Genomic DNA, 26,260 nt, shown 5'->3' on the forward strand with positions numbered 1-26,260 from the left:
GATAGCTGTGCCATTCTGGATGGCTGTGCCATTCTGGATAGCTGAGCCATTCCGGATGGCTGTGCCGGATAACTGTGCCGTGCCAGATAGCTGTGCTGTGCCGGATGGCTGTGCCAGATAGCTGTGCTGTGCCGGATAGCTGTGCCAGATAACTGTGCCATTCCAGATAGCTGTGCTATGCTGGATAGCTGAGCCATTCTGGATGGCTGTGCCAGATAGCTGTGCTGTGCCGGATAGCTGTGCCGGATAACTCTGCCAGATAGCTGTGCTGTGCCGGATAACTGTGCCGGATAACTGTGCCAGATAGCTGTGCCGGATAGCTGTGCTGTGCTGGATAGCTGTGCCGGATAACTGTGCTGGATAGCTGTGCCGGATAACTGTGCCGGATAACTGTGCTGGATAGCTGTGCCGGATAACTGTGCCGGATAACTGTGCCGGATAGCTGTGGTGTGCCGGATAACTGTGCCATGCTGAATAGCTGTGCCGTTGCGGATAGCTGTGCTGGGTAACTGTGCCGTTGCAGATGGCTGTGCCGGATGGCTGTGCCGGATAGCTGTGCCGTGCTGGATAGCTGTGCCAGATAGCTGTGCCGTTCTCGATAGCTGTGCCGGATAGCTGTGCCATGCCGGATAGCTGTGCCGTTCCGGACAGCTGTGCCGTTCCGGACAGCTGTGCCGTTCTGGACAGCTGTGCCATGCTGGACAGCTGTGCCATTCCGGGTAGCTGTGCCGTTCTGGGTAGCTGTGCCGTTCTGGACAGCTGTGCCGTTCTGGACAGCTGTGCCGTTCTGGGTAGCTGTGCCGTTCTGGACAGCTGTGCCGTTCTGGACAGCTGTGCCGTTCTGGATAGCTGTGCCGTTCTGGGTAGCTGTGCCGTTCTGGACAGCTGTGCCGTTCTGGGTAGCTGTGCCGTTCTGGACAGCTGTGCCGTTCTGGATAGCTGTGCCGTTCTGGGTAGCTGTGCCGTTCTGGACAGCTGTGCCGTTCTGGACAGCTGTGCCGTTCTGGACAGCTGTGCCGTTCTGGGTAGCTGTGCCGTTCTGGATAGCTGTGCCGTTCTGGATAGCTGTGCCGTTCTGGACAGCTGTGCCGTTCCGGCCAGCTGTGCCGTTCTGGACAGCTGTGCCGTTCTGGGTAGCTGTGCCGTTCTGGGTAGCTGTGCCGTTCTGGACAGCTGTGCCGTTCTGGACAGCTGTGCCGTTCTGGATAGCTGTGCCGTTCTGGACAGCTGTGCCGTTCCGGCCAGCTGTGCCGTTCTGGGTAGCTGTGCCGTTCTGGACAGCTGTGCCGTTCTGGACAGCTGTGCCGTTCTGGGTAGCTGTGCCGTTCTGGACAGCTGTGCCGTTCTGGACAGCTGTGCCGTTCTGGGTAGCTGTGCCGTTCTGGATAGCTGTGCCGTTCTGGACAGCTGTGCCGTTCCGGCCAGCTGTGCCGTTCTGGGTAGCTGTGCCGTTCTGGACAGCTGTGCTGTTCTGGACAGCTGTGCCGTTCTGGGTAGCTGTGCCGTTCTGGACAGCTGTGCCGTTCTGGACAGCTGTGCTGTTCTGGACAGCTGTGCCGTTCTGGGTAGCTGTGCCGTTCTGGACAGCTGTGCCGTTCTGGACAGCTGTGCCGTTCTGGGTAGCTGTGCCGTTCTGGGTAGCTGTGCCGTTCTGGACAGCTGTGCCGTTCTGGACAGCTGTGCCGTTCTGGGTAGCTGTGCCGTTCTGGACAGCTGTGCCGTTCTGGACAGCTGTGCCGTTCCGGCCAGCTGTGCCTTTCTGGATAGCTGTGCCGTTCCGGCCAGCTGTGCCTTGCCGGCCAGCTGTGCCTTGCCGGCCAGCTGTGCCTTTCTGGGTAGCTGTGGCGTTCTGGACAGCTGTGCCATGCCAGCCAGCTGTGCCGTTGCGGGTGGCCGTGCCGTCGTGGCCAGGCGTGCTGTGCCAAATCGCTGCGCCACCCTGAGCGGGGCAGGCTCCGCACTCACCGAGCGCCGGCCCCGGGGCCCCACGGTTGCCGGAGCCGTGCGGGGGCCGTGTGGGGGCCGTGTGGGGGCCGTGTAGGGACCGTGTGGGGGCCGTGTGGGGGCCGTGTGGGGGCCGTGTAGGGACCGTGTGGGGGCCGTGTGGGGGCCGTGTGGGGGCCGTGTAGGGGCCGTGTAGGGACCGTGTGGGGGCCGTGTGGGGGCCGTGTGGGGGCCGTGTGGGGACCGTGTAGGGGCCGTGTGGGGGCCGTGTGGGGGCCGTGTAGGGGCCGTGTAGGGACCGTGTAGGGGCCGTGTGGGGGCCGTGTAGGGACCGTGTGGGGGCCGTGTAGGGGCCGTGTGGGGGCCGTGTAGGGGCCGTGTAGGGGCCGTGTGGGGGCCGTGTAGGGGCCGTGTGGGGGCCGTGCGGGGGCCGTGTGGGGGCCGTGTGGGGGCCGTGTAGGGACCGTGTGGGGGCCGTGTGGGGGCCGTGTAGGGGCCGTGTGGGGGCCGTGTGGGGGCCGTGTGGGGGCCGTGTAGGGGCCGTGTGGGGGCCGTGTGGGGGCCGTGTAGGTCTCCCCGGGTCCCGCTGCCGCTGCGGTGCTTTGATCAGCGCCGGCTCCCGCGGGGCCTGCGGCGCCGTGCCGGGAGAGCGGGGCCGCCGGGGCGCGCCTTTGATGGCGAAATTAATGAGCCGAGAGCACGCGGCGCTGGCGGCGGCCGAGCCCGCACCGCGGCGACACCGGGGCCCGCGGCGCTGCCACCGCCATGGGACCCCAGAGCCCCCTTGTGCCCGCGGCGCTGCCACCGCCATGGGACCCCAGAGCCCCCTTGTGCCCGCGGCGCTGCCACCGCCATGGGACCCCAGAGCCCCCTTGTGCCCGCGGCGCTGCCACCGCCATGGGGACCCCAGAGCCCCCTTGTGCCCGCGGCGCTGCCACCGCCAGGGGACCCCAGAGCCCCCTTGTGCCCGCGGCGCTGCCACCGCCATGGGACCCCAGAGCCCCCTTGTGCCCGCGGCGCTGCCACCGCCAGGGGACCCCAGAGCCCCCTTGTGCCCGCGGCGCTGCCACCGCCAGGGGACCCCAGAGCCCCCTTGTGCCCGCGGCGCTGCCACCGCCATGGGACCCCAGAGCCCCCTTGTGCCCGCGGCGCTGCCACCGCCATGGGACCCCAGAGCCCCCTTGTGCCCGCGGCGCTGCCACCGCCATGGGGACCCCAGAGCCCCCTTGTGCCCGCGGCGCTGCCACCGCCAGGGGACCCCAGAGCCCCCTTGTGCCCGCGGCGCTGCCACCGCCATGGGACCCCAGAGCCCCCTTGTGCCCGCGGCGCTGCCACCGCCAGGGGACCCCAGAGCCCCCTTGTGCCCGCGGCGCTGCCACCGCCAGGGGACCCCAGAGCCCCCTTGTGCCCGCGGCGCTGCCACCGCCATGGGACCCCAGAGCCCCCTTGTGCCCGCGGCGCTGCCACCGCCAGGGGACCCCAGAGCCCCCTTGTGCCCGCGGCGCTGCCACCGCCATGGGACCCCAGAGCCCCCTTGTGCCCGCGGCGCTGCCACCGCCAGGGGACCCCAGAGCCCCCTTGTGCCCGCGGCGCTGCCACCGCCATGGGACCCCAGAGCCCCCTTGTGCCCGCGGCGCTGCCACCGCCATGGGACCCCAGAGCCCCCTTGTGCCCGCGGCGCTGCCACCGCCAGGGGACCCCAGAGCCCCCTTGTGCCCGCGGCGCTGCCACCGCCATGGGGACCCCAGAGCCCCCTTGTGCCCGCGGCGCTGCCACCGCCATGGGACCCCAGAGCCCCCTTGTGCCCGCGGCGCTGCCACCACTGTGGGGACCCCAAAGCCCCCTTGTGCCCGCGGCGCTGCCACCGCCATGGGACCCCAGAGCCCTCTTGTGCCCGCGGCGCTGCCACCACTGTGGGGACCCCAAAGCCCCTCTCCCACCTCGACCCCCCCAGGGTGGGGGTCCCGGCGCCGCCCCCCGTTTTCCTTGACTCGGCCGCACTCCTTTTGAATACATGATTTTAGCCACCATCATCGCCAACTGCATCGTCCTGGCGCTGGAGCAGCACCTGCCCGACGAGGACAAGACCCCCATGTCGGAGCGGCTGGTGAGCGCGGCACCGGGGGGGTCCCGCATCCACTGGGGGGTCCCACATCCACCGGGGGGGGTCCCACATCTACCGGGGGGGGGTCCCACATCCACTGAGGGGGGTCCCGCATCCACCAGGGGGGTCCCGCATCCACCGGGGGGGTCCCCGCATCCACTGGGGGGGTCCCACATCCACCGGGGGGGTCCCCGCATCCACCAGGGGGGTCCCGCATCCACCGGGGGGGTCCCCGCATCCACTGGGGGGGTCCCACATCCACCTGGGGGGTCCCACATCCACCAGGGAGGTCCCGCATCCACCGAGGGGGTCCCGCATCCACCGGGGGGGTCCCCGCATCCACCGAGGGGGTCCCGCATCCACCGGGGGGTCCCCACATCCACCGGGGAGGTCCCCGCATCCACCAGGGGGGTCCCGCATCCACCGGGGGGGTCCCGCATCCACGGGGGGGGTCCCGCATCCACTGGGGGGGGTCCCACATCTACTGGGGGGGGTCCCACATCCACTGGGGGGGGTCCCACATCTACCGGGGGGGTCCCACATCCACTGAGGGGGGTCCCGCATCCACCAGGGAGGTCCCACATCCACTGGGGGGGTCCCGCATCCACCGGGGGGGTCTCGCATCCACCTGGGGGGTCCCACATCCACTGAGGGGGTCCCCGCATCCACCTGGGGGGTCCCACATCCACCAGGGAGGTCCCACATCCACTGGCGGGGTCCCCACATCCACCGGGGAGGTCCCGCATCCAGCGGGGGGGTCCCGCATCCACTGGGGGGGGTCCCGCATCCACTGAGGGGGTCCCACATCCACTGGCGGGGTCCCCACATCCACCGGGGAGGTCCCGCATCCAGCAGGGGGGTCCCGCATCCACTGGGGGGGGTCCCGCATCCACTGAGTGGGATCCCGCATCCACCGGGGGGGTCCCGCATCCACCGGGGGGGTCCCGCATCCACTGAGTGGGATCCCGCATCCACCGGGGGGGTCCCGCATCCACCGGGGGGGTCCCGCATCCACCGAGTGGGATCCCGCATCCACCGGGGGGGTCCCGCATCCCCCGGTGCGGGTGGTGGCCGCGGACCCAGCGCCGCGCGCTCACAGCTCCGGTCCCCCCCCCGCCCCAGTTTCCTCCTCCCCGGGAATCTGGGCCGCGCCGGAGCAGCCGCGGCGCCTGGGGGGGGATGGTGGCGCCCCCCCGGCTCACGCGTCCCCGCCCCCAGGATGACACGGAGCCGTATTTCATCGGCATCTTCTGCTTCGAGGCGGGGATCAAGATCATCGCGCTGGGCTTCGCCTTCCACAAAGGCTCCTACCTGCGCAACGGCTGGAACGTCATGGACTTCGTGGTGGTGCTCACCGGGTGAGCCCGGCGGCGCGGCCGAGCCTGCGAGGGCACGAGTCTGGGAGCCTGTGCACACGCGCGTGGGGGACCCTGTGCACACACACGTGTGAGACCCCTGCACACACACACGTGGGGGACCCTGTGCACACACACGTGGGGGACCAGTGTGCGAGGGCACGAGTCTGGGACCCTGTGCACACACGCGTGGGGGACCCCTGCACACACACGTGTGGGACCCTGTGCACACACACGTGTGGGACCCTGTGCACGCGCGCGTGTGAGACCAGTGTGCGAGGGCACGAGCTTGTGGGACCCTGTGCACACACGCGTGTGGGACCCCTGCACACACATGTGTGAGACCCCGTGCACACACATGTGTGAGACCAGTGTGCGAGGGCACGCGTGTGTGGGACCCTGTGCACGCGCGCGTGTGAGACCCCTGTGCACACACACGTGTGGGACCAGTGTGCGAGGGCACATGCGTGTGGGACCCTGTGCACACACACGTGTGAGACCAGCGTGCAGTGCACGCGTGTGGGACCCCATGCACACACACATGTGAGACCAGTGTGCAGTGCACGCGCGTGTGGACCCGTGTCGGTGCACATGCGTGAGACCAGCGTCTTGGGGATCTTGGGGATCGCGGCGGTGATGGCACGGCCACGGGGCACGCGGCTGTGGGGCAGCGCCGTGGGGCTGGCAGTGGCTGTGACGCTGTAGCCGTGACGCTGTAGCCGTGACACTGTAGCTGTGGCGGTGTAGCCGTGACGGTGTAGCTGTGATGGTGTAGCCGTGACGCTGTAGCCGTGGCGGTGTAGCCGTGATGGTGTAGCCGTGACGCTGTAGCCGTGGCGGTGTAGCCGTGACGGTGTAGCCATGACGGTGTAGCCATGGTGGCGTGGCTGTGGGGCACGTGCCGACCCACAGAGGACGCGTGGGTCTGCCAGGACCTGGGGGGGACGCGGTGGCCCACGTGGGGTCACTGTGGGTCATTGTGGCTCTGGGGGGGCACATGGTGGCCGTGAGGTCATTGTGGCCATGGGAGGGGACACAGTGGCCCATGGGGTCAGTGTGGCTCTGGGGGGGACGTGGTGGCCATGGGGTCACTGTGGGTCACTGTGGCTCTGGGGGGACATGGTGGCCGTGAGGTCATTGTGGGCCATGGGAGGGGACACGGTGGCCCATGGGGGGGACGTGGTGGCCCGTGGGGTCGCTGTGGGTCACTGTGGCTCCTTGGGGGGACATGGTGGCCCATGGGGTCACTGTGGGTCATTGTGGCTCTGGGGGGGACACGGTGGCCCATGTGGGGTCACTGTGGGTCATTGTGGCTCTGGGGGGGACATGGTGGCCCATGTGGGGTCACTGTGGCTTTGGGGGGGACACAGGGGCCGTGGGGTCACTGTGGCTCTGGGGGGGACACAGGGGCCGTGGGGTCGCTGTGGGTCACTGTGGCTCTGGGGGGGACACAGGGGCCGTGGGGTCGCCGTGGCCGCGGGGGGGTCCGTGCCACTGACCCCCCCCCCGCAGCATCCTGGCCACCGTGGGCTCCCAGTTCGACCTGCGGACCCTGCGCGCCGTGCGCGTGCTCCGGCCCCTCAAGCTGGTCTCGGGGATCCCGAGTGAGTGTTGGGGGGTCCCGGGGGGTCTGGGGGGTCCCATGGGGTCTGGGGGGGCTGTGCGCGTGCTCCGGCCCCTCAAGCTGGTCTCGGGGATCCCGAGTGAGTGTTGGGGGGTCCCGGGGGTCCTGGGGGGGTCTGGGGGGTCCCATGGGGTCTGGGGGGTCTTTGAGGTCCCGGAGGGTCCGGGAAGGCCCGGGGGGCTCCCAGGGGGTCTGGGGTGTCCCAGGGGGTCCCGGGGGTTCTGGAGGGGTCTGGAGGGGTCCTGGGGGGCCCGGAGGGGTCCTGTGGGGTCTGGGGGCTCCCAGGGGGTCTGGGGTGTCCCAGGGGGTCTAGGGAGGGTCTGGGGGGGTCCCGTGGGGTCTGGGGTGTCCCAGGGGCTCCAGGGGGTCTGGAGGGGTCCCGGGGGCTCCCAGGGGTCTGGGGGGGTCCCAGGGGTCTAGGGGGGTCCCAGGGGCTCTGGGGGGTCCTGGAGGTCTGGGGGGGTCCCGAGGGTCTGGGGGCTCCCAGGGGGTCCTGGGGTGTCCCAGGGGGTCCCAGGGGGTCTGGGGGGGCCCGGGGGAGCCCAGGGGGTCTGGAGGGGTCAAGGGGGGTCCGAGGGGGTCTGGAGGGGTCCCGGGGGGGTCCCGGGGGGGTCCCAGGGGGTCTGGAGGGTTTCCAGGGGGTCTCGGGTGTCCCAGGGTGTCCAGGGGGGTCTGGGGGGGTCCTGGGGGTCTGGGGTTCCCAGGGGGTCCTGGGGTGTCCCAGGGGGTCCCAGGGGCTCTGGAGGGGTCAAGGGGGGTCCCAGGGGTCTGGGGGGGTCCCAGGGGTCTGGGGGGATTCTAGGGGGGTCCCAGGGGGTCTGGAGGGGTCCCAGGGGGTCCCAGAGGTCTGGGGAGGTCCAAGGGGGTCTGGGGGGTCCCAGGGGGGTCTGGGGGGGTCCCGGGGGTCTGGGGGGTAGGAGGGGGTCTGGGGGGCCCGGGGGGTCCCAGGGGGTCTGGAGGGGTCCCAGGGGGTCCCAGGGGTCTGGGGAGGTCCCAGGGGGTCTGTGGGGTCCAAGGGGGTCTGTGGGGTCCCGGGGGTCCCGGGGTGTCCCGGGGGGTCTGTGGGGTCCCGGGGGTCCCGGGGGGTCTGTGGGGTCCCGGGGGTCCCGGGCCGCGCGCTGACGCCCGGCGCAGGCCTGCAGGTGGTGCTCAAGTCCATCATGAAGGCGATGATCCCGCTGCTGCAGATCGGGCTGCTGCTCTTCTTCGCCATCCTCATCTTCGCCATCATCGGCCTGGAGTTCTACATGGGCAAGTTCCACACCACCTGCTTCGACCTGGTCACCGGTACGGCCCCCAGGACCCCCCAGACCCCCCAGGACCCCCCAGAGCCCCCAGAGCCCCCAGGATCCCCCAGACCCCCCAGGACCCCCCACACCCCCCAGGACCCCCCAGACCCCCCAGGACCCCCACAGACCCACCAGGACCCCCAACCCTCCAGGACCCCCCCAGACCCCCCAGGACCCCACCACACCCTCCAGGACCCCCCCAGACCCACCAGGGCCCCCCCCACACCCCCCAGGACCCCCAAACCCTCCAGGACCCCCAACCCTCCAGGATCCCCCCAGACCCCCCAGGACCCCCTCAGACCCCCCAGGACCCCCCAAACCCTCCAGGACCCCCCCAGACCCACCAGGGCCCCCCAAACCCTCCAGGCCCCCCCCAAACCCTCCAGGACCCCCCCAGACCCCCCAGGACCCCCCAAACCCTCCAGGACTCCCCCAGACCCACCAGGACCCCCCAAACCCTCCAGGACCCCCCCAGACCCACCAGGGCCCCCCACACCCTCCAGGCCCCCCCCAAACCCACCAACCCCCCCGAACCCTCCCACACCCCTCCCTGCCCCCCGCCCCCGCTGCCTCAGTTTCCCCCGTGGGGAGGGCTCGGGGCTGTGGGGCTGGGAACGGGGCGAGGGGGGGGCGTCTCCTCCCCCCAGCTCCCATGGCCCCTGCCCCATATGGAACGGCCTAATTACTCCAATCCCCTGATGAAGGTGCCGCTAATTGGCCGGAGCTATTTCTGCACGGCGGCCGTGGCGGGGGGGGGCTGAGGAAGGGGGGGTGGGATTGGGGGTGGTCCATCGGCCCCATGTGGGGGGAGCTGAGGAAGGGGGGGTGGAATTGGGGGGGTGGAATTGGGGGGGGTCCATCGGCCCCATGGGGGGGAGCTGAGGAAGGGGGGGTGGAATTGGGGGGGTGGAATTGGGGGGGGTCCATCGGCCCCATGGGGGGGGAGCTGAGGAAGGGGGGGTGGAATCGGGGGGTGGAACTGGGGGGTCCATCGGCCCCATGGGGGTGACCCCACACTCTCCTGGGGGAACATGGGGGGTCCGGGCTGGGGGGGCAGGAGTGACCGCGGGTCTGTCCCACGGCCCTGGGGGGTGTGGGGTGTGGATTGGGGGGAACAGGAGCCACCCCGTGTGTCCCCTGGGGGTGTGGATTGGGGGTCCCAGGGTCCATCCCGTGTGTCCCCTGGGGGTGCGGGTTGGGGGTCCCAGGGTCCATCCCGTGTGTCCCCTGGGGGTGTGGATTGGGGGGTACAGGAGCCACCCCGTGTGTCCCCTGGGGGTGCGGGTTGGGGGTCTCAGGGTCCATCCCGTGTGTCCCCCCTGGGGGTGCGGGTTGGGGGTCCCAGGGCCCATCCCGTGTGTCCCCTGGGGGTGCGGGTTGGGGGTCCCAGGGTCCATCCCGTGTGTCCCCTGGGGGTGCGGGTTGGGGGTCCCAGGGTCCATCCCGTGTGTCCCCTGGGGGTGCGGGTTGGGGGTCCCAGGGTCCATCCCGTGTGTGCCCTGGGGGTGCGGGTTGGGGGTCCCAGGCTCCCCCGTGCCCCCCCAGACGAGATCAAGGTGGAGGTCCCGTGCGGGACGGACGAGCCGGCCCGGATCTGCCCCAACGGCACCAAGTGCAAGAAGTACTGGGAGGGGCCCAACTACGGGATCACGCAGTTCGACAACATCCTGTTCGCCGTGCTCACGGTCTTCCAGTGCATCACCATGGAGGGCTGGACCGACCTGCTCTACTACGTGAGCCCGCCCCCGACACGCCCCGGGACACGCCCCCGGACACGCCCCGGACACGCCCCGGACACGCCCCGGGACACGCCCCTCTGCGCCCCGGGCCCGGCTCCAGCCGCGGAGCAACCCCTCTGCCCCGGCCCCGCCCCCTCTGCCCCGGCCCGGCCCCCTCTGCCCCCGCCCCCTCTGCCCCCGCCCCCTCTGCCCCCGCCCCCTCTGCCACCGCCCCCTCTGCCACCGCCCCCTCTGCCCCCGGCCCCGCCCCCTCTGCCCCCGGCCCCGCCCCCTCTGCCCCCGGCCCCGCCCCCTCTGCCCCCGCCCCCTCTGCCCCCGGCCCCGCCCCCTCTGCCCCCGCCCCCGCCCCCTCTGCCCCCGCCCCCTCTGCCCCCGGCCCCGCCCCCTCTGCCCCCGGCCCCGCCCCCTCTGCCCCCGCCCCCGCCCCCTCTGCCCCCGGCCCCGCCCCCTCTGCGCCCCGCCCCACATCCCCCTTGTCCCTGTGTGTCTCCCCCCACTCGTGGGACCCCCCACCCTGACCCCTCTTCTTCGCCCCCCAGAGCAACGACGCCTCAGGGAACACTTGGAACTGGCTCTACTTCATCCCCCTCATCATCATCGGCTCCTTTTTTATGCTCAACCTCGTGCTGGGGGTGCTGTCCGGGTAAGGGGGGGCGGGGGGGCAGCAGTCGGGGGGTGGCTGGGGGCAGCGGTCGGGGGTCCCCGTGCCCCCGCTGACGCCCCCCGCAGGGAGTTTGCCAAAGAGCGGGAGCGCGTGGAGAACCGGCGCGCGTTCCTGAAGCTGCGGCGCCAGCAGCAGATCGAGCGGGAGCTCAACGGATACATGGAGTGGATCTCCAAGGCGGGTCAGGACCGCGGCCCCCCCGGACCCCCGGGACCCCCGACCACCCGGGACAACCGCTGAGCCCCTGGGACCCCCTGCTGAGCCCCTGGGATACCCCCACTGAGCCCCCTGGGATACCCTGGGACCCCCACTGAGCCCCCTGGGACCCCCACTGAGGCCCCTGAGATACCCTGGGACCCCCCACTGAGGCCCCTGAGACCCCTACTGAGCGCCCCAGGACCCCCACTGAGCCCCCTGGGATACCCTGGGACCCCCCACTGAGCCCCCTGAGACCCCTACTGAGCGCCCCAGGACCCCCACTGAGCCCCCTGGGATACCCTGGGACCCCCCACTGAGCCCCCTGAGACCCCTACTGAGCGCCTCAGGACCCCCACTGAGCCCCCTGGGATACCCTGGGACCCCCTGCTGAGCCCCCCGGGACCCCTCACTGAGCCCCTGGAACACCCCTGGACCCCCAGGACCCGCTGGGACCCCCCTGGAACCCCCCGGGACCCCCACTGAGCCTCCTGGGAACCCCCCGGACCCCCTGCTGAGCACCTTGGGACACCCCAGGACCCCCCTGGGATCCCCCCAGGGGAGCCCCCTGGGACATCCCCCACTGAGCCCCCCAGGACCCACTGGGACCCCCCTGGGACCCCCACTGAGCCCCCAGGACCCCCTGCTGAGCCCCCTGGGACCCCCCCGGACCCCCAGCTGAACCCCTTGGGACACCCCAGGACCCCCCTGGGACCCCCCCGCTAAGCCCCTTGGGATCCCCGGGACCCCCTGCTCAGCTCCCCTGGACCCCCCAGGACCCCCCACTGAGCCCCCAGGACCCCCCCGGGACCCCCTGCTGAGCCCCCCACTGAGCCCCTGGGAACCCCCTGGTTCCCCCGGAATCCCCCACTAAGCCCCCGGGACCCTCCTGGGACCCCCCCGGAACCCCTTGCTGAGCCTCTTGGGACTCCCTGGACCCCCTGGGACCCCGCACTGAGCCCCCCGGGATATCCCGGCCCCCCCCCCCCGAGCCCCCCAGTATCCCCCCCCGAGCCCCCCGGGACCCCCAGGACCCCCCAGCCCCCCTGACCCCCCGCTTTGCTCTCAGAAGAAGTGATCCTGGCGGAGGACGAGAGCGAGGGCGAGCCCCGGCACCCCTTCGATGGTAAGTGTCCCGCCCCGGGCGGGGGGCGCTCAGGGGGGTCCTGCTGGGCCCCCCGGGTGACACGGCCCCCCGCCCCCTGCGGGAGCTCTCCGGAGGGCGACGGTCAAGAAGAGCAAGACGGAGCTGCTGAGCCCCGAGGACGCCGAGGAGCAGCTGGCGGACATCGGCTCCGTTGGTGCGCGGGGCCGGGGGTGCGAGGGGCTGGGGGTGCCGGCGATGGGGTGACCGGGGGGGCGGGGGGTGAGGGGTGGGGGTGATGGGTTTGGGGGTGGTGGGGGATGAGGTGATGGGATGAGGAGTTGGGGGTGGGGGTGATGGGTTGGGGGGTGATTGGTTGAGGAGTGATGGGTTGGGGGATGATGGGGGATGAGGTGATGGGATGAGGAGTTGGGGGTGGGGGTGATGGGTGGGGGGCCTATGGGTTGGGGGGTGATGGGTTTGGGGGTGGTGGTGGATGAGGAGTTGGGGGGTGAGGGTGATGGGTGGTGTGTTGGGGATGGTGGGTGATGGGTGATGTGTTGGGGGTGATGGGTGGTGCGTTGGGTGATGGGTGATGTGTTGGGTGATGGGTGATGTGTTGGGGATGGTGGGTGATGGGTGATGTGTTGGGGTGATGGGTGATGCGTTGGGTGATGGGTGATGTGTTGGGGGTGATGGGTGATGTGTTGGGGTGATGGGTGATGCGTTGGGGTGATGGGTGATGCGTTGGGTGATGGGTGATGTGTTGGGGGTGATGGGTGATGGGTGATGTGTTGGGGGTGATGGGTGATGTGTTGGGTGATGGGTGATGTGTTGGGTGATGGGTGATGTGTTGGGGGTGATGGGTGATGCGTTGGGTGATGGGTGATGTGTTGGGTGATGGGTGATGTGTTGGGGTGATGGGTGATGTGTTGGGTGATGGGTGATGTGTTGGGGGTGATGGGTGATGTGTTGGGGATGGTGGGTGATGGGTGATGTGTTGGGGGTGATGGGTGATGTGTTGGGGTGATGGGTGATGTGTTGGGTGTTGGGTGATGTGTTGGGGTGATGGGTGATGCGTTGGGTGATGGGTGATGTGTTGGGTGATGGGTGATGTGTTGGGTGATGGGTGATGTGTTGGGGATGGTGGGTGATGGGTGATGTGTTGGGGGTGATGGGTGATGTGTTGGGGTGATGGGTGATGTGATGGGTGATGGGTGATGTGTTGGGTGATGGGTGATGCGTTGGGTGATGGGTGATGTGTTGGGGGTGATGGGTGATGTGTTGGGGTGATGGGTGATGTGATGGGTGATGGGTGATGTGTTGGGTGATGGGTGGTGCGTTGGGTGATGGGTGATGTGTTGGGTGATGGGTGATGTGTTGGGGTGATGGGTGATGCGTTGGGGGTGATGGGTGATGTGATGGGTGATGGGTGATGTGTTGGGTGATGGGTGATGCGTTGGGTGATGGGTGATGTGTTGGGTGATGGGTGATGTGTTGGGGGTGATGGGTGGTGCGTTGGGTGATGGGTGATGTGTTGGGTGATGGGTGATGTGTTGGGTGATGGGTGATGTGTTGGGGATGATGGGTGATGGGTGATGTGTTGGGGTGATGTGTGATGTGTTGGGTGACGTGGGGCGGGCGGTGCCCCCACACCCACGGGTGACGCCGCGCCCGCAGGGTCCCCGTGTTGGGGATGATGGGTGATGGGTGATGCGTTGGGTGATGGGTGATGTGTTGGGGGTGATGGGTGCTGGGTGATGTGTTGGGTGATGGGTGATGCGTTGGGTGATGGGTGATGTGTTGGGGTGATGGGTGCTGGGTGATGTGTTGGGTGATGGGTGATGCGTTGGGTGATGGGTGATGTGTTGGGGTGATGGGTGCTGGGTGATGTGTTGGGTGATGGGTGATGCGTTGGGTGATGGGTGATGTGTTGGGGGTGATGGGTGCTGGGTGATGTGTTGGGGTGATGGGTGATGCGTTGGGTGATGGGTGATGTGTTGGGGTGATGGGTGCTGGGTGATGTGTTGGGTGATGGGTGCTGGGTGATGTGTTGGGTGATGGGTGATGAGTCGGGTGACGTGGGGCGGGCGGTGCCCCCGCACCCACGGGTGACGCCCGCCCGCAGGGTCCCCGTTCGCCCGCGCCAGCCTCAAGAGCGGCCGCCTGGAGGGCGCCTCGTTCCTGCAGCGGCGCGAGCGGCGGCTGCGCTGCCACATCCGGCGCGCGGTGAAGACGCAGGCGTTCTACTGGACCGTGCTGGGGCTGGTGGCGCTCAACACGCTCTGCGTGGCCATCGTGCACTACGACCAGCCGGACTGGCTGTCCGACTTCCTCTGTGAGCGCCCGGCGCCCCGCTGCCCCTACAGCGTCCCCGGGGTATCCCTACAGCACCCTGGGTATCCCTACAGCACCCTGGGTATCCCTATAGCGTCCCCGGGGTATCCCTACAGCACCCTGGGTATCCCTATAGCATCCCCGGGGTATCCCTACAGCACCCTGGGTATCCCTACAGCATCCCTGGGTATCCCTACAGCACCCTGGGTATCCCTATAGCATCCCCGGGGTATCCCTACAGCACCCTGGGTATCCCTACAGCATCCCTGGGTATCCCTATAGCGTCCCTGGGTATCCCTATAGCGTCCCTGGTATCCCCCAGGTACACCTATAGTACCCCTAGATTCCCCTATAGCATCCCTGGGTACCCCTATAGCACTCCTGGGTATCCCTATAGCATCCCTGGGTACCCCTATAGCATCCGCGGTACCCCTGGATGTCCCTATAGCATCCCTAGGTATCCCTACAGCATCCCTGGGTACCCCTATAGCATCCCTGGCATCCCCGGGTATCCCTACAGCACCCCTGGGTACCCCTACAGCATCCCTGGGTACCCCCCGGCATCCCCGGGTACACCTATAGCACCCCTGGGTATCCCTATAGCATCCCTGGTACCCCTGGGTATCCCTATAGCATCCCTGGGTACGCCCCAGATCCCCCTGAGTACCCCCATAGCACCCCCAGGTACCCCCATAGCATCCCCAAATATCCCCCGGGTACCCCTATAGCATCCCCAGGTACCACCTGCATCCCTCTGGGTACCCCCATAACACCCCTGGGTACCCCCAGGATTCCCCCGAGTAGCCCAATAACACCCCCAGGTACCCCTATAGCATCCCTGAGTACCCCCAGGATCCCCCTGGGTACCCCTATAGCATCCCTGAGTACCCTATAGTATCCCCACAGGTACCCCTATAGCATCCCTGGGTACCCCCAGGATCCCCCTGGGTACCCCTATAGCATCCCTGGGTACCCCCATAGCATCCCCAGGTACCCCCAGGATCCCCCCGAGTACCCTCACAGCATCCCCAGGTACCCTCCGCATCCCCCTGGGTACCCCTATAGCACCCCCAGGTCCACCCCTGGGTGCCCCATAGCACCCCCGGGTACCCCATAGCACCCCGTGGGTACCCCCATGGCACCCAGCGCCCCGGTGCCCCCACCCTGACGCTGTCCTCGCTCCCCAGACTATGCAGAATTCATTTTCTTGGGACTCTTTATGTCCGAAATGTTTATAAAGATGTACGGGCTGGGCACGCGGCCTTATTTCCACTCCTCCTTCAACTGCTTCGACTGCGCCGTGAGTGCAGGATGGGACCCGGGGGCAGGATGGGACCCGGGGGGCAGGATGGGACCCGGGGGTGGGCTGGGAATGGGCTGGGAATGGGCTGGGAATGGGGAGGGCTGGCCCTTATTTCCACTCCTCCTTCAACTGCTTCGACTGCGCCGTGAGTGCAGGATGGGACCCGGGGGCAGGATGGGACCCGGGGGCGGGATGGGACCCGGGGGTGGGCTGGGAATGGGGTGGGAATGGGGTGGGCTGGCCCTTATTTCCACTCCTCCTTCAACTGCTTCGACTGTGCCGTGAGTGCAGGATGGGACCCATAGGGGGTGGGATGGGACCCATAGGGGGGCAGGATGGGACCCGGGGGTGGGCTGGGACCCATGGGGTGGGATGGGAATGGGGAGGGATGGGGTAAAATGGGGGTGGGAATGGGGATGCAAACAGGAGGGTTCAGGAGGGGACAGGACAGGACAGGACAGGACGGGACACAACGGGAACAAGAGGTTCAGGGGGGGACAGGAGGGGACAGGAGGGGACAGGGGCTCAGACTGGGGACAGAGGGGACAGGATGGGACAGGAGGGGACAGAGTGGACAGGAGGGGGCAGGAGGGGACAGGAGGGGACAGAGGGGACAGGAGGGGGCAGGAGGGGACAGGAGGGGGCAGGGGCTCAGACTGGGGACAGGAGGGGACATGTTGGGGACAGGAGGGGACAGGAGGGGGCAGAGGGGACAGAGGCTCAGACTGGGGACAGAGGGGACAGGATGGGACAGGAGGGTACAGAGTGGACAGGAGGGGATGGAGGGGACAGGAGGGGACAGAGGGGACAGGAGGGGGCAGGAGGGGACAGGAGGGGGCAGGGGCTCAGACTGGGGACAGGAGGGGACATGTTGGGGACAGGAGGGGACAGGAGGGGGCAGAGGGGACAGAGGCTCAGACTGGGGACAGAGGGGACAGGATGGGACAGGAGGGTACAGAGTGGACAGGAGGGGATGGAGGGGACAGGAGGGGACAGAGGGGACAGAGGCTCAGACTGGGGACAGAGGGGACAGGATGGGACAGGAGGGTACAGAGTGGACAGGAGGGGATGGAGGGGACAGGAGGGGACAGAGGGGACAGGAGGGGGCAGGAGGCTCAGATTGGGGACAGAGGGGACAGGAGGGGGCAGGAGGGGGCAGGGGCTCAGACTGGGGACAGGAGGGGACAGAAGGGGGCAGGAGGGGACAGGAGGCTCAGATTGGGGACAGAGGGGACAGAAGGGGACAGGAGGGGACAGGAGGCTCAGATTGGGGACAGAGGGGACAGAAGGGGACAGGAGGGGGCAGGAGGCTCAGATTGGGGACAGAGGGGACAGGAGGGGGCAGGAGGGGCCAGGGGCTCAGACTGGGGCCAGCGGGGCCAGCGGGGACAGCGGGGCCGCCCGCAGGTGATCGTCGGGAGCATCTTCGAGGTGATCTGGGCCGTGGTGAAGCCGGGCACGTCCTTCGGGATCAGCGTCCTGCGCGCCCTGCGCCTGCTGCGCATCTTCAAGGTCACCAAGTGAGCGCCGCCGCCCGCCCTGGCTGGCTCTGTCCGTCCGTCCGTCCGTCCCGCGGCCTCCGTCTGTCCCTCCCTCCATCTGTCTGTGTGTGTCCGTCCGTCCGTCCCGCGGCCTCCGTCTGTCCCTCCCTCCATCTGTCTGTGTGTGTCCGTCCGTCCGTCCCGCGGCCTCCGTCTGTCCCTCCCTCCATCTGTCTGTGTGTGTCCGTCCGTCCGTCCCGCGGCCTCCGTCTGTCCCTCCCTCCATCTGTCTGTGTGTGTCCGTCCGTCCGTCCCGCGGCCTCCGTCTGTCCCTCCCTCCATCTGTCTGTCCATCCCCGTGGCCTCTGTCTGTCCCTCTGTCTGTCCCCACATCCATCTGTCCCTCTGTCCCACGTTCCTCTGTCTGTCTGTCCATCCCGACGGCCCCTGTCTGTCTGTCCCTGTGTCCCTCTGTCTGTCCAGGATCTGTGCCTGTGTCCCTCTGTCTGTCCAGGATCTGTGCCTGTGTCCCTCTGTCTGTCCAGGGGTCTGGCCCTGTCTGTGGGGCCACCAGTGCAGGGACGGCACCAGAGCCCTCGGGGGTCGCCTGTCCCCATGTCCCAGGGTGTCCCCCGCTGTCCCCGTGTCCCCCGCTGTCCCCATGTCCCAGGGTGTCCCCCGCTGTCCCCGTGTCCCCCGCTGTCCCCATGTCCCAGGGTGTCCCCCCCTGTCCCCGTGTCCCCCGCTGTCCCCATGTCCCAGGGTGTCCCCCGCTGTCCCCGTGTCCCCCGCTGTCCCCATGTCCCCATGTCCCATGGTGTCCCCCCGCTGTCCCTGTGTCCCCATGTCCCATGGTGTCCCCATGTCCCATGGTGTCCCCCGCTGTCCCCGTGTCCCCGTGTCCCCCGCTGTCCCCGTGTCCCCCGCTGTCCCCATGTCCCATGGTGTCCCCCGCTGTCCCCGTGTCCCCCGCTGTCCCCGTGTCCCCACGTCCCATGGTGTCCCCCCGCTGTCCCTGTGTCCCCATGTCCCACGGTGTCCCCCCGCTGTCCCCATGTCCCCATGTCCCATGCTGTCCCCCCCTGTCCCCGTGTCCCCCGCTGTCCCCGTGTCCCCACGTCCCATGGTGTCCCCCCGCTGTCCCTGTGTCCCCATGTCCCATGCTGTCCCCCCGCTGTCCCCGTGTCCCCCGCTGTCCCCATGTCCCCATGTCCCATGGTGTCCCCATGTCCCATGCTGTCCCCCCCCGTCCCCGTGTCCCCCGCTGTCCCCATGTCCCCATGTCCCATGCTGTCCCCCCCCGTCCCCGTGTCCCCCGCTGTCCCCGTGTCCCCAGCGCGGCTCTGTCCCCAGGTACTGGGCTTCCCTGCGGAACCTGGTGGTTTCGCTGCTCAACTCCATGAAGTCCATCATCAGCCTCCTCTTCCTCCTCTTCCTCTTCATCGTCGTCTTCGCCCTTTTGGGGATGCAGCTCTTCGGGGGACAGTGAGTGGGGGGGCGGGGTCTCCGGGGCCCCCCCTCCCTGCGGGGTCACCCGTGGGGTCCCCTCCCTGCCCGGGGCACTCCTGGGTCCCCTCCCTGCTGGGTCACCCGTGGGTCCCCTCCCTGCTGGGGGCACTCCTGGGTCCCTCCCTGCCAGGGTCACCCATGGGGTCCCCTCCCTGCTGGGGGCACCCCTGGGTCCCTCCCCACCAGGGGCACTCCTGGGTCCCTCCCCGCTGGGGCACTCCTGGGTCCCTCCCCGCTGGGGCACTCCTGGGTCCCTCCCCACCAGGGGCACTCCTGGGTCCCTCCCCGCTGGGGCACTCCTGGGTCCCTCCCCGCCGGGGTCTCCTGGGTCCCTCCCCTCTGGGGCACTCCTGGGTCCCTCCCCGCCGGGGCACTCCTGGGTCCCACGGCTGCCCCTCGTCCCCCAGGTTCAACTTTGACGACGGGACCCCCCCCACCAACTTCGACACTTTCCCAGCAGCAATAATGACGGTGTTCCAGGTGGGGCCCCCCCCGCGTCCCCCCCCGAGGAACCGGGGTGCCGGGGGGGTCCCCGCTTCCCCTCCATCTCCGTCCCCCAGATCCTGACGGGCGAGGACTGGAACGCGGTGATGTACGACGGCATCAAATCTCAGGGCGGCGTCAAGGGCGGGATGGTCTTCTCCGTCTACTTCATCGTCCTCACCCTCTTCGGCAACTGTATCCTGGGGGTCTTTGGGGGGTCCTGGGGGTCTTTGGGGGGGTCCCGGGGCCGCCTGGGGCCCCGCTTTGCCTTAACGGGACCCCCAGACACCCTCCTCAACGTCTTCTTGGCCATCGCGGTGGACAACCTGGCCAACGCGCAGGAGCTCACCAAGGTGGGGTCCGGGGGGCTTGGGGGTCCTGGGGGGTTTGGGGGGTCTGGGGGTCCCACCCGTGGCCCCGGGGCGGCTCCGGACACCCTGGGGGGGTTGCAGGACGAGCAGGAGGAGGAAGAAGCCGCCAACCAGAAGCTGGCGCTGCAGAAGGCGAAGGAGGTGGCCGAGGTCAGCCCGCTGTCCGCAGCCAGCATGGGCGTCACCATGTGAGTCACCCGCGCTGCCCCCGCTGCCACCCGGCTCCGTCCCCACTGCCATCGGCTCAGTCCCCACTGCCATCCCCGCTCTGTCCCCAGTGCCATCCCAGCTCTGTCCCCGGTGCCATCCGGCTCTGTCCCCGGTGCCACCCGGTGCCATCCGGCTCTGTCCCCAGTGCCATCCTGGCTCCATCCTGGATCTGTCCCCACATCCATCCCGGCCACATCCCAGCTCCATCCCTGGATCCTCTGGGATGTGTCCCCAGCTCCATCCCTGGATCCTCTGGGATGTGTCCCCAGCTCCGTCCCTGGCTGTGTCCCCAGCTCCATCCCTGGATCCTCTGGGATGTGTCCCCAGCTCCATCCCTGGCTGTGTCCCCAGCTCCGTCCCTGGCTGTGTCCCCAGCTCTGTCTCTGGCTCCATCCCAGCTCCATCCCTGGATCCTCTGGGATGTGTCCCCAGCTCCATCCCTGGCTGTGTCCCCAGCTCCATCCCTGGCTGTGTCCCCAGCTCTGTCTCTGGCTCCATCCCAGCTCCATCCATGGATCCATCCCAGTCCCATCCTGGCTCCGTCCTGGATCCGTCTTCGGCTCCATCCTGGATCCATCCTGGATCCATTCTGGATCTATCACCAGCTGCATCCCGACTCCGTCCATGGATCTGACCCGGCTCCATCCCAGCTCCATCCCAGCTCCATCCATGGAACCATCCTTGGCTCCTTCCATGGATCCGTCCTTGGATCCACCCTGGCTCCATCCCAGCTCCATGCCAGCTCCATCCTTGGATCCATCCTGGCTCCATCCCGGCTGCTTCCCTGCTCCATCCCAGCTCCATCCCGGCTCCGTCCTTGGATCCATCCCAGGTCCATCTCACGTCCATCCTCAGCTCCATCCCAGCTCCCTCCTGTCCCATCCCAACTCTGTCTCATCTCCATCCTCTGCTCCATCCTCTGCTCCATCCTCTGCTCCATCCTGTCCCATCCCTGTCTCCATCCCCATCCCCATCATCCCCATCCCCATCCCCATCATCCCCATCCCCATCATCCCCATCCCCATCATCCCCATCTCCATCCCCATCTCCATCGCCATCTCCATCCTGTCCCATCCCATCTCCATCCCCATCATCTCCATCCCCATCTCCATCTTCAGCTCTGTCCCCATCCCCATCCTGTCCCATCCCATCTCCATCCCCATCTCCATCCCCATCTCCATCCTGTCCCATCCCATCTCCATCCGCATCATCTCCATCCCCATCTCCATCTTCAGCTCTGTCCCCATCCCCATCCTGTCCCATCCCATCTCCATCTCCATCTCCATCCCCATCTCCATCCCCAGCTCCATCCCCAGCTCCATCCCCATCCCCATCCCCATCATCTCCATCCCCATCCCCATCCCCATCATCCCCATCTCCATCCCCATCCCCATCCCCATCCCCATCATCCCCATCCCCATCCCCATCTCCATCCCCATCCCCATCCTCATCATCCCCATCCCCATCCCCATCCCCATCATCCCCATCTCCATCCCCATCCCCATCCCCATCCCCATCATCCCCATCCCCATCCCCATCTCCATCCCCATCCCCATCCCCATCATCCCCATCCCCATCCCCATCCCCATCCCCATCATCCCCATCCCCATCCCCATCCCCATCCCCATCCCCATCATCCCCATCCCCATCCCCATCCCCATCATCCCCATCCCCATCCCCATCCCCATCCCCATCCCCATCTCCATCCCCATCCCCATCCCCATCATCCCCATCCCCATCCCCATCCCCATCATCCCCATCCCCATCATCCCCATCCCCATCCCCATCCCCATCATCTCCATCCCCATCCCCATCCCCATCCCGTCCCCCCCCAGCTCCCCCTCATCTCCCCCCAGCTCCCTCCCGTCCCCTCCCAGCTCCCCGCCGACGCCCCCGTGTCCCGCGCAGGAAGGACCAGGCTCGCAACGCCAAGGCGCCGCGCTCGGTGTGGGAGCAGCGGGCGAGCGAGCTGCGCCGGCAGACGCTGCTGGCGAGCCGGGAGGCGCTGTACAGCGAGCTGGACCCGGCCGAGCGCTGGCACCTGCCCTGCGCCCGCCGCCTGCGCCCCGACGCCACCACGCACCTGGACCGCCCGCTCGTGGTGGACCCGCACGACAACCGCAACAACAACACCAACAAGACGCGGCCCGGCGAGCCGGCCCCGCCGCCCGCCCCGCGCCGCTGCTCCCCGCCCCGCGCCGACGAACCGCGGCGCCACCCGCGCTGCCCCGACCCCGGCGGCGCCCGCACCGGGGAGCCCCCCGGCGCCCACCGAACCGGGGACCCCAGCGGCGGCGCCCGCCCCGGGGAACCCCCTGGCAGCCATCGCCCCGGGGAGCCCCCCGCTGGCCACTGGAGCGGGGAGCCCCCCGCTGGCCACCACCGGCCCGGGGACCCCGCGGCGCGCCGGCCCCGCAGCGGCAGCCGGGAGCCCAGGGACGGTGCCGACTACGCCAACGCGGAGCGGCGGCCGCGGGCGGGCGGGGGGCGCGGGGGGTCGCCCGAGCACCGGCGGCACCGGGGGCACCGGCGGGCGGGCGAGGAGGGCGAGGAGGGCGCGGGGCGGCCCAAGCGGCACCGGGAGGGGGCGCGGCCCCCCCGGGGCGACGGGGACGGAGAGCGCGGTGACGGCGGCGAGCGGCGCAGGAGGCACCGGCACGGGGCGGGCGCCGGGGGCGACGGAGAGGGCAGGAGGGACGACCGGGACAGGAGGCACCGGCGGCGCAGGTGAGGGGGGAACGCCGTGCGGCCTCTGGGAGCCCCCGGGACCTGCTGGGACCCCCTATGGCTGCTGGGACCCCCATGGGGAGGTGGGAGCCCCCTGGGGTTTTGGGACCCGCCCCCCCCAGGGCAGGTGGGACCCCCCAGGCAAATGGGACCCTCTTGGGGTTGCTGGGACCCTCATGGGGAGGTGGGAGCCCCCTGGGGTTTTGGGACCCCCCCCCAAGGCAGGTGGGACACCCCAGGCAAATGGGACCCCCTGTGGCTGCTGGGACCCCCATGGGGAGGTGGAACCCCTCTGGGACTTTTGGGACCCCCCCACAAGGCAGGTGGGACACCCCAGGCAAATGGGACCCCCTGTGGCTGCTGGGACCCCCCCTGGGACTTTTGGGACCACCCCAGTGAAATGGGAGCCCCATGGGCATGTGGGACCCCATGGAGAGGTGGGAGCCCCCTGGGGTTTTGGGACCCCCCCCCCCCAGGGCAGGTGGGACACCCCAGGCAAATGGGACCCCCTATGGCTGCTGGGACCCCCATGGGGGGGTGGAACCCCTCTGGGACTTTTGGGATCCCCCCCCAGGGCTGGTGGGACCCCCATGGGGCAAACGGGACCCTCTTGGGGCTGCTGGGAGCCCCATGGGGCAAATGGGACCCCCCCAGGCAAATAAGACCCCCCCCACGGCTGTTGGGACCCCCGTGGGACTTTTGGGACCCCCCCAGGCAAATGGGACCCCCAATGGCTGCTGGGACCCCCATGGGGTGGTGGGACCCCCCCTGAGACTTTTGGGATGCCCCCTATGGCTGCTGGGACCCCCATGGGGAGGTGGGACCCCCCCTGGGACTTTTGGGATCCCCCCCTATGGCTGCTGGGACCCCCATGGGGAGGTGGGACCCCCTTGGGGCTTTTGGACCCCCCCATGTGGCAGGTGGGACCCCCCAGGACAGGGATCCCCTCTGGCTCCCGGGGGGAGGGGGGGTCCCCAACCGCCCCATCATTCCCAGCTCAGTGTCCCCCCCCCCCGATCTGCGCCGGGGGGTCCCCTCTGAGCCCCCTGCCCTCCCCCCCCAGGGAGAACGCGCCCCCCCCGGGCCCCACGCTGTCCACCACGCGCCCCATCCAGCAGGACGTGGGGCGCCGGGAGCCCCCCCCGCCGGCCGAGGCCATCGACAACATGAGGAACACCGAGCTGGTCACCGCCGCCCCCCCCGCGCCGCCCCCGGCGCTGGGCAACCACAGCGGCCCCCCCGCGCCCCCCGCCGCCGGCCCCCCCGGCAACCCCCCCCGCGCGGGGGGCAAACCCGAGCACATGGCCGTGGACATCCCGCCCCCCCTCCCGCCGCCCCCCCCGCCCAGCGCCCTGGTCCAAGGTACGGACCCCCCCGGCTGCGGGGGTGTGGGGGCGGGGGGGGCCAGGGGTTTGGGGGGGCTCGGGGGGGCTCTGTGGGGGAGGGGGGGCCCAGGGGTTTGGGGGGCTCAGGGGGGCTCTGTGGGGCTCAGGGGGGATGGAGGGGTTTGGGGGGGCTCAGGGGGGCTCTGTGGGGCCCAGGGGGGATGGAGGGGTTTGGGGGGCTCAGGGGGGCTCTGTGGGGCCCAGGGGGGATGGAGGGGTTTGGGGGGGCTCAGGGGGGCTCTGTGGGGCTCAGGGGGGATGGAGGGGTTTGGGGGGGCTCAGGGGGGCTCTGTGGGGCTCAGGGGGGATGGAGGGGTTTGGGGGGGCTCAGGGGGGCTCTGTGGGGCTCAGGGGGGATGGAGGGGGTTTGGGGGGGCTCTGTGGGGCTCTGTGGGGCCCAGGGGGGATGGAGGGGTTTGGGGGGGCTCAGGGGGGCTCTGTGGGGCTCAGGGGGGATGGAGGGGTTTGGGGGGCTCAGGGGGGCTCTGTGGGGCTCAGGGGGGATGGAGGGGTTTGGGGGGGCTCAGGGGGGCTCTGTGGGGCTCAGGGGGGATGGAGGGGTTTGGGGGGCTCAGGGGGGCTCTGTGGGGCCCAGGGGGGATGGAGGGGTTTGGGGGGCTCAGGGGGGCTCTGTGGGGCTCAGGGGGGATGGAGGGGTTTGGGGGGGCTCTGTGGGGCTCTGTGGGGCTCAGGGGGGATGGAGGGGTTTGGGGGGGCTCTGTGGGGCTCTGTGGGGCTCAGGGGGGATGGAGGGGGTTTGGGGGGCTCTGTGGGGCTCTGTGGGGCCCAGGGGGGATGGAGGGGTTTGGGGGGCTCAGGGGGGCTCTGTGGGGCTCAGGGGGGATGGAGGGGTTTGGGGGGCTCTGTGGGGCTCTGTGGGGCTCAGGGGGGATGGAGGGGTTTGGGGGGGCTCTGTGGGGCTCTGTGGGGCTCAGGGGGGATGGAGGGGTTTGGGGGGGCTCTGTGGGGCTCTGTGGGGCCCAGGGGGGATGGAGGGGTTTGGGGGGGCTCTGTGGGGCTCTGTGGGGCTCAGGGGGGATGGAGGGGTTTGGGGGGGCTCAGGGGGACTCTGTGGGGCACAGGCGGTTTGGGGGGCTCTGTGGGGCTCTGTGGGGCTCTGTGGGGCGGGGGCCGCTGACGCCCCCCGCAGTGAACAGGAACGCCAACCCCGAGCCGCTGCCCCGCAAGGAGGAGGAGGAGGAGAAGAAGGAGGAAGGGGACGAGGGCCCCAAGCCCATGGTGCCCTACAGCTCCATGTTCATCCTGTCCACCAGCAACCCGTGAGCGGGGGCGGGGGTCGGGGGGGGCAGATGGAGATCTGGGGGGGCTGGGATCGGGGGGGCAGACGGAGATCTGGGGGGGCTGGGGGATCTGGGGGGGCAGACGGAGATCTGGGGGGGCTGGGGAGATCTGGGGGGCAGATGGAGATCTGGGGGGGCTGGGGGATCCGGGGGGGCAGATGGAGATCTGGGGGGGCTGGGATCGGGGGGGCAGATGGAGATCTGGGGGGGCTGGGGGATCTGGGGGGGCAGACGGAGATCTGGGGGGGCTGGGGAGATCTGGGGGGCAGATGGAGATCTGGGGGGGCTGGGGGATCCGGGGGGGCAGATGGAGATCTGGGGGGGCTGGGATCGGGGGGGCAGATGGAGATCTGGGGGGGCTGGGATCGGGGGGGCAGATGGAGATCTGGGGGGGCTGGGGGATCGGGGGGGGCAGACGGAGATCTGGGGGCTCTGAGGGGTCTGAGGGAGACCTGGGGGGTCTGGGGGAGATCTGGGGGCTCTGGTGGGGCTGGGGGAGATCTGGGGGCTCTGGGGGAGATCTGGGGGGGCTGCAGAGATTGGGGGGCACTGGGGGGACTGGGGGAGGTCTGGGGGGCGGTGGTGGGACTGAGGGAGATCTGGGGGGTCTGGGGGGTCTGGGGGCTCTGAGGGGTCTGGGGGAGATCTGGGGGTTCTGGGGGAACTGGGGAAGATCTGGGGGGGCTGTGGTGGGACTGGGGGCGCTCTGGGGACTCTGGGGCCTGGGGGAAGGTCTGGGGGCTCTGGGGAAGGTCTGGGGCTCTGGGGGGGCTCTGGGGGAGTCTGGGGGCTCCAGGGAGGGTCTGGGGGCTCTGGGGGGCTCAGGGGGCTCTGGGGGTTCTGGGGAAGGTCTGGGGGCTCTGGGGGCTCTGGGGAGATCTGAGGGCTCTGGGGAAGGTCTGGGGGCTCTAGGGGGCTCAGGGGGCTCTGGGGAGGGTCTGGGGGCTCTGGGGGGGCTCTGGGGAGTCTGGGGAAGGTCTGGGGGCTCTAGGGGGCTCAGGGGGCTCTGGGGAGGGTCTGGGGGCTCTGGGGGGGCTCTGGGGAGTCTGGGGAAGGTCTGGGGGCTCTAGGGGGCTCAGGGGTCTCTGGGGGGTCTGGGGAAGGTCTGGGGGTTCTGGGGGGGCTCAGAGGGTTCCAGGGGGGTCTGGGGGCTCC

General features: G+C 69.6%; 1 protein-coding gene across 4 annotated transcripts in view; it reads left to right on the plus strand.

Moving 5' to 3' along the window:
- The window catches only part of CACNA1A (calcium voltage-gated channel subunit alpha1 A), a 66,549-nt gene that overhangs the window by 6,044 nt on the left and 34,245 nt on the right, over positions 1-26,260 (plus strand). For all 4 annotated transcript variants that reach the window (XM_071800613.1, XM_071800614.1, XM_071800611.1 and 1 more), the window contains exons 2-21: positions 3,945-4,051; positions 5,267-5,406; positions 6,916-7,007; positions 8,162-8,314; positions 9,862-10,049; positions 10,595-10,698; positions 10,785-10,900; positions 11,984-12,039; positions 12,122-12,215; positions 14,127-14,336; positions 15,523-15,635; positions 17,046-17,158; positions 18,473-18,604; positions 19,036-19,108; positions 19,189-19,306; positions 19,397-19,464; positions 19,564-19,670; positions 21,601-22,419; positions 23,483-23,781; positions 24,955-25,084. In XM_071800613.1, the coding sequence (XP_071656714.1) occupies positions 3,945-4,051; positions 5,267-5,406; positions 6,916-7,007; positions 8,162-8,314; positions 9,862-10,049; positions 10,595-10,698; positions 10,785-10,900; positions 11,984-12,039; positions 12,122-12,215; positions 14,127-14,336; positions 15,523-15,635; positions 17,046-17,158; positions 18,473-18,604; positions 19,036-19,108; positions 19,189-19,306; positions 19,397-19,464; positions 19,564-19,670; positions 21,601-22,419; positions 23,483-23,781; positions 24,955-25,084 (3,232 nt within the window). The remainder of the gene's footprint in view (positions 1-3,944; positions 4,052-5,266; positions 5,407-6,915; positions 7,008-8,161; positions 8,315-9,861; positions 10,050-10,594; positions 10,699-10,784; positions 10,901-11,983; positions 12,040-12,121; positions 12,216-14,126; positions 14,337-15,522; positions 15,636-17,045; positions 17,159-18,472; positions 18,605-19,035; positions 19,109-19,188; positions 19,307-19,396; positions 19,465-19,563; positions 19,671-21,600; positions 22,420-23,482; positions 23,782-24,954; positions 25,085-26,260) is intronic.

Source organism: Patagioenas fasciata, chromosome 32 (assembly GCF_037038585.1).
Source record: "Patagioenas fasciata isolate bPatFas1 chromosome 32, bPatFas1.hap1, whole genome shotgun sequence".
NCBI classification, from domain to species: Eukaryota; Metazoa; Chordata; class Aves; order Columbiformes; family Columbidae; genus Patagioenas; species Patagioenas fasciata.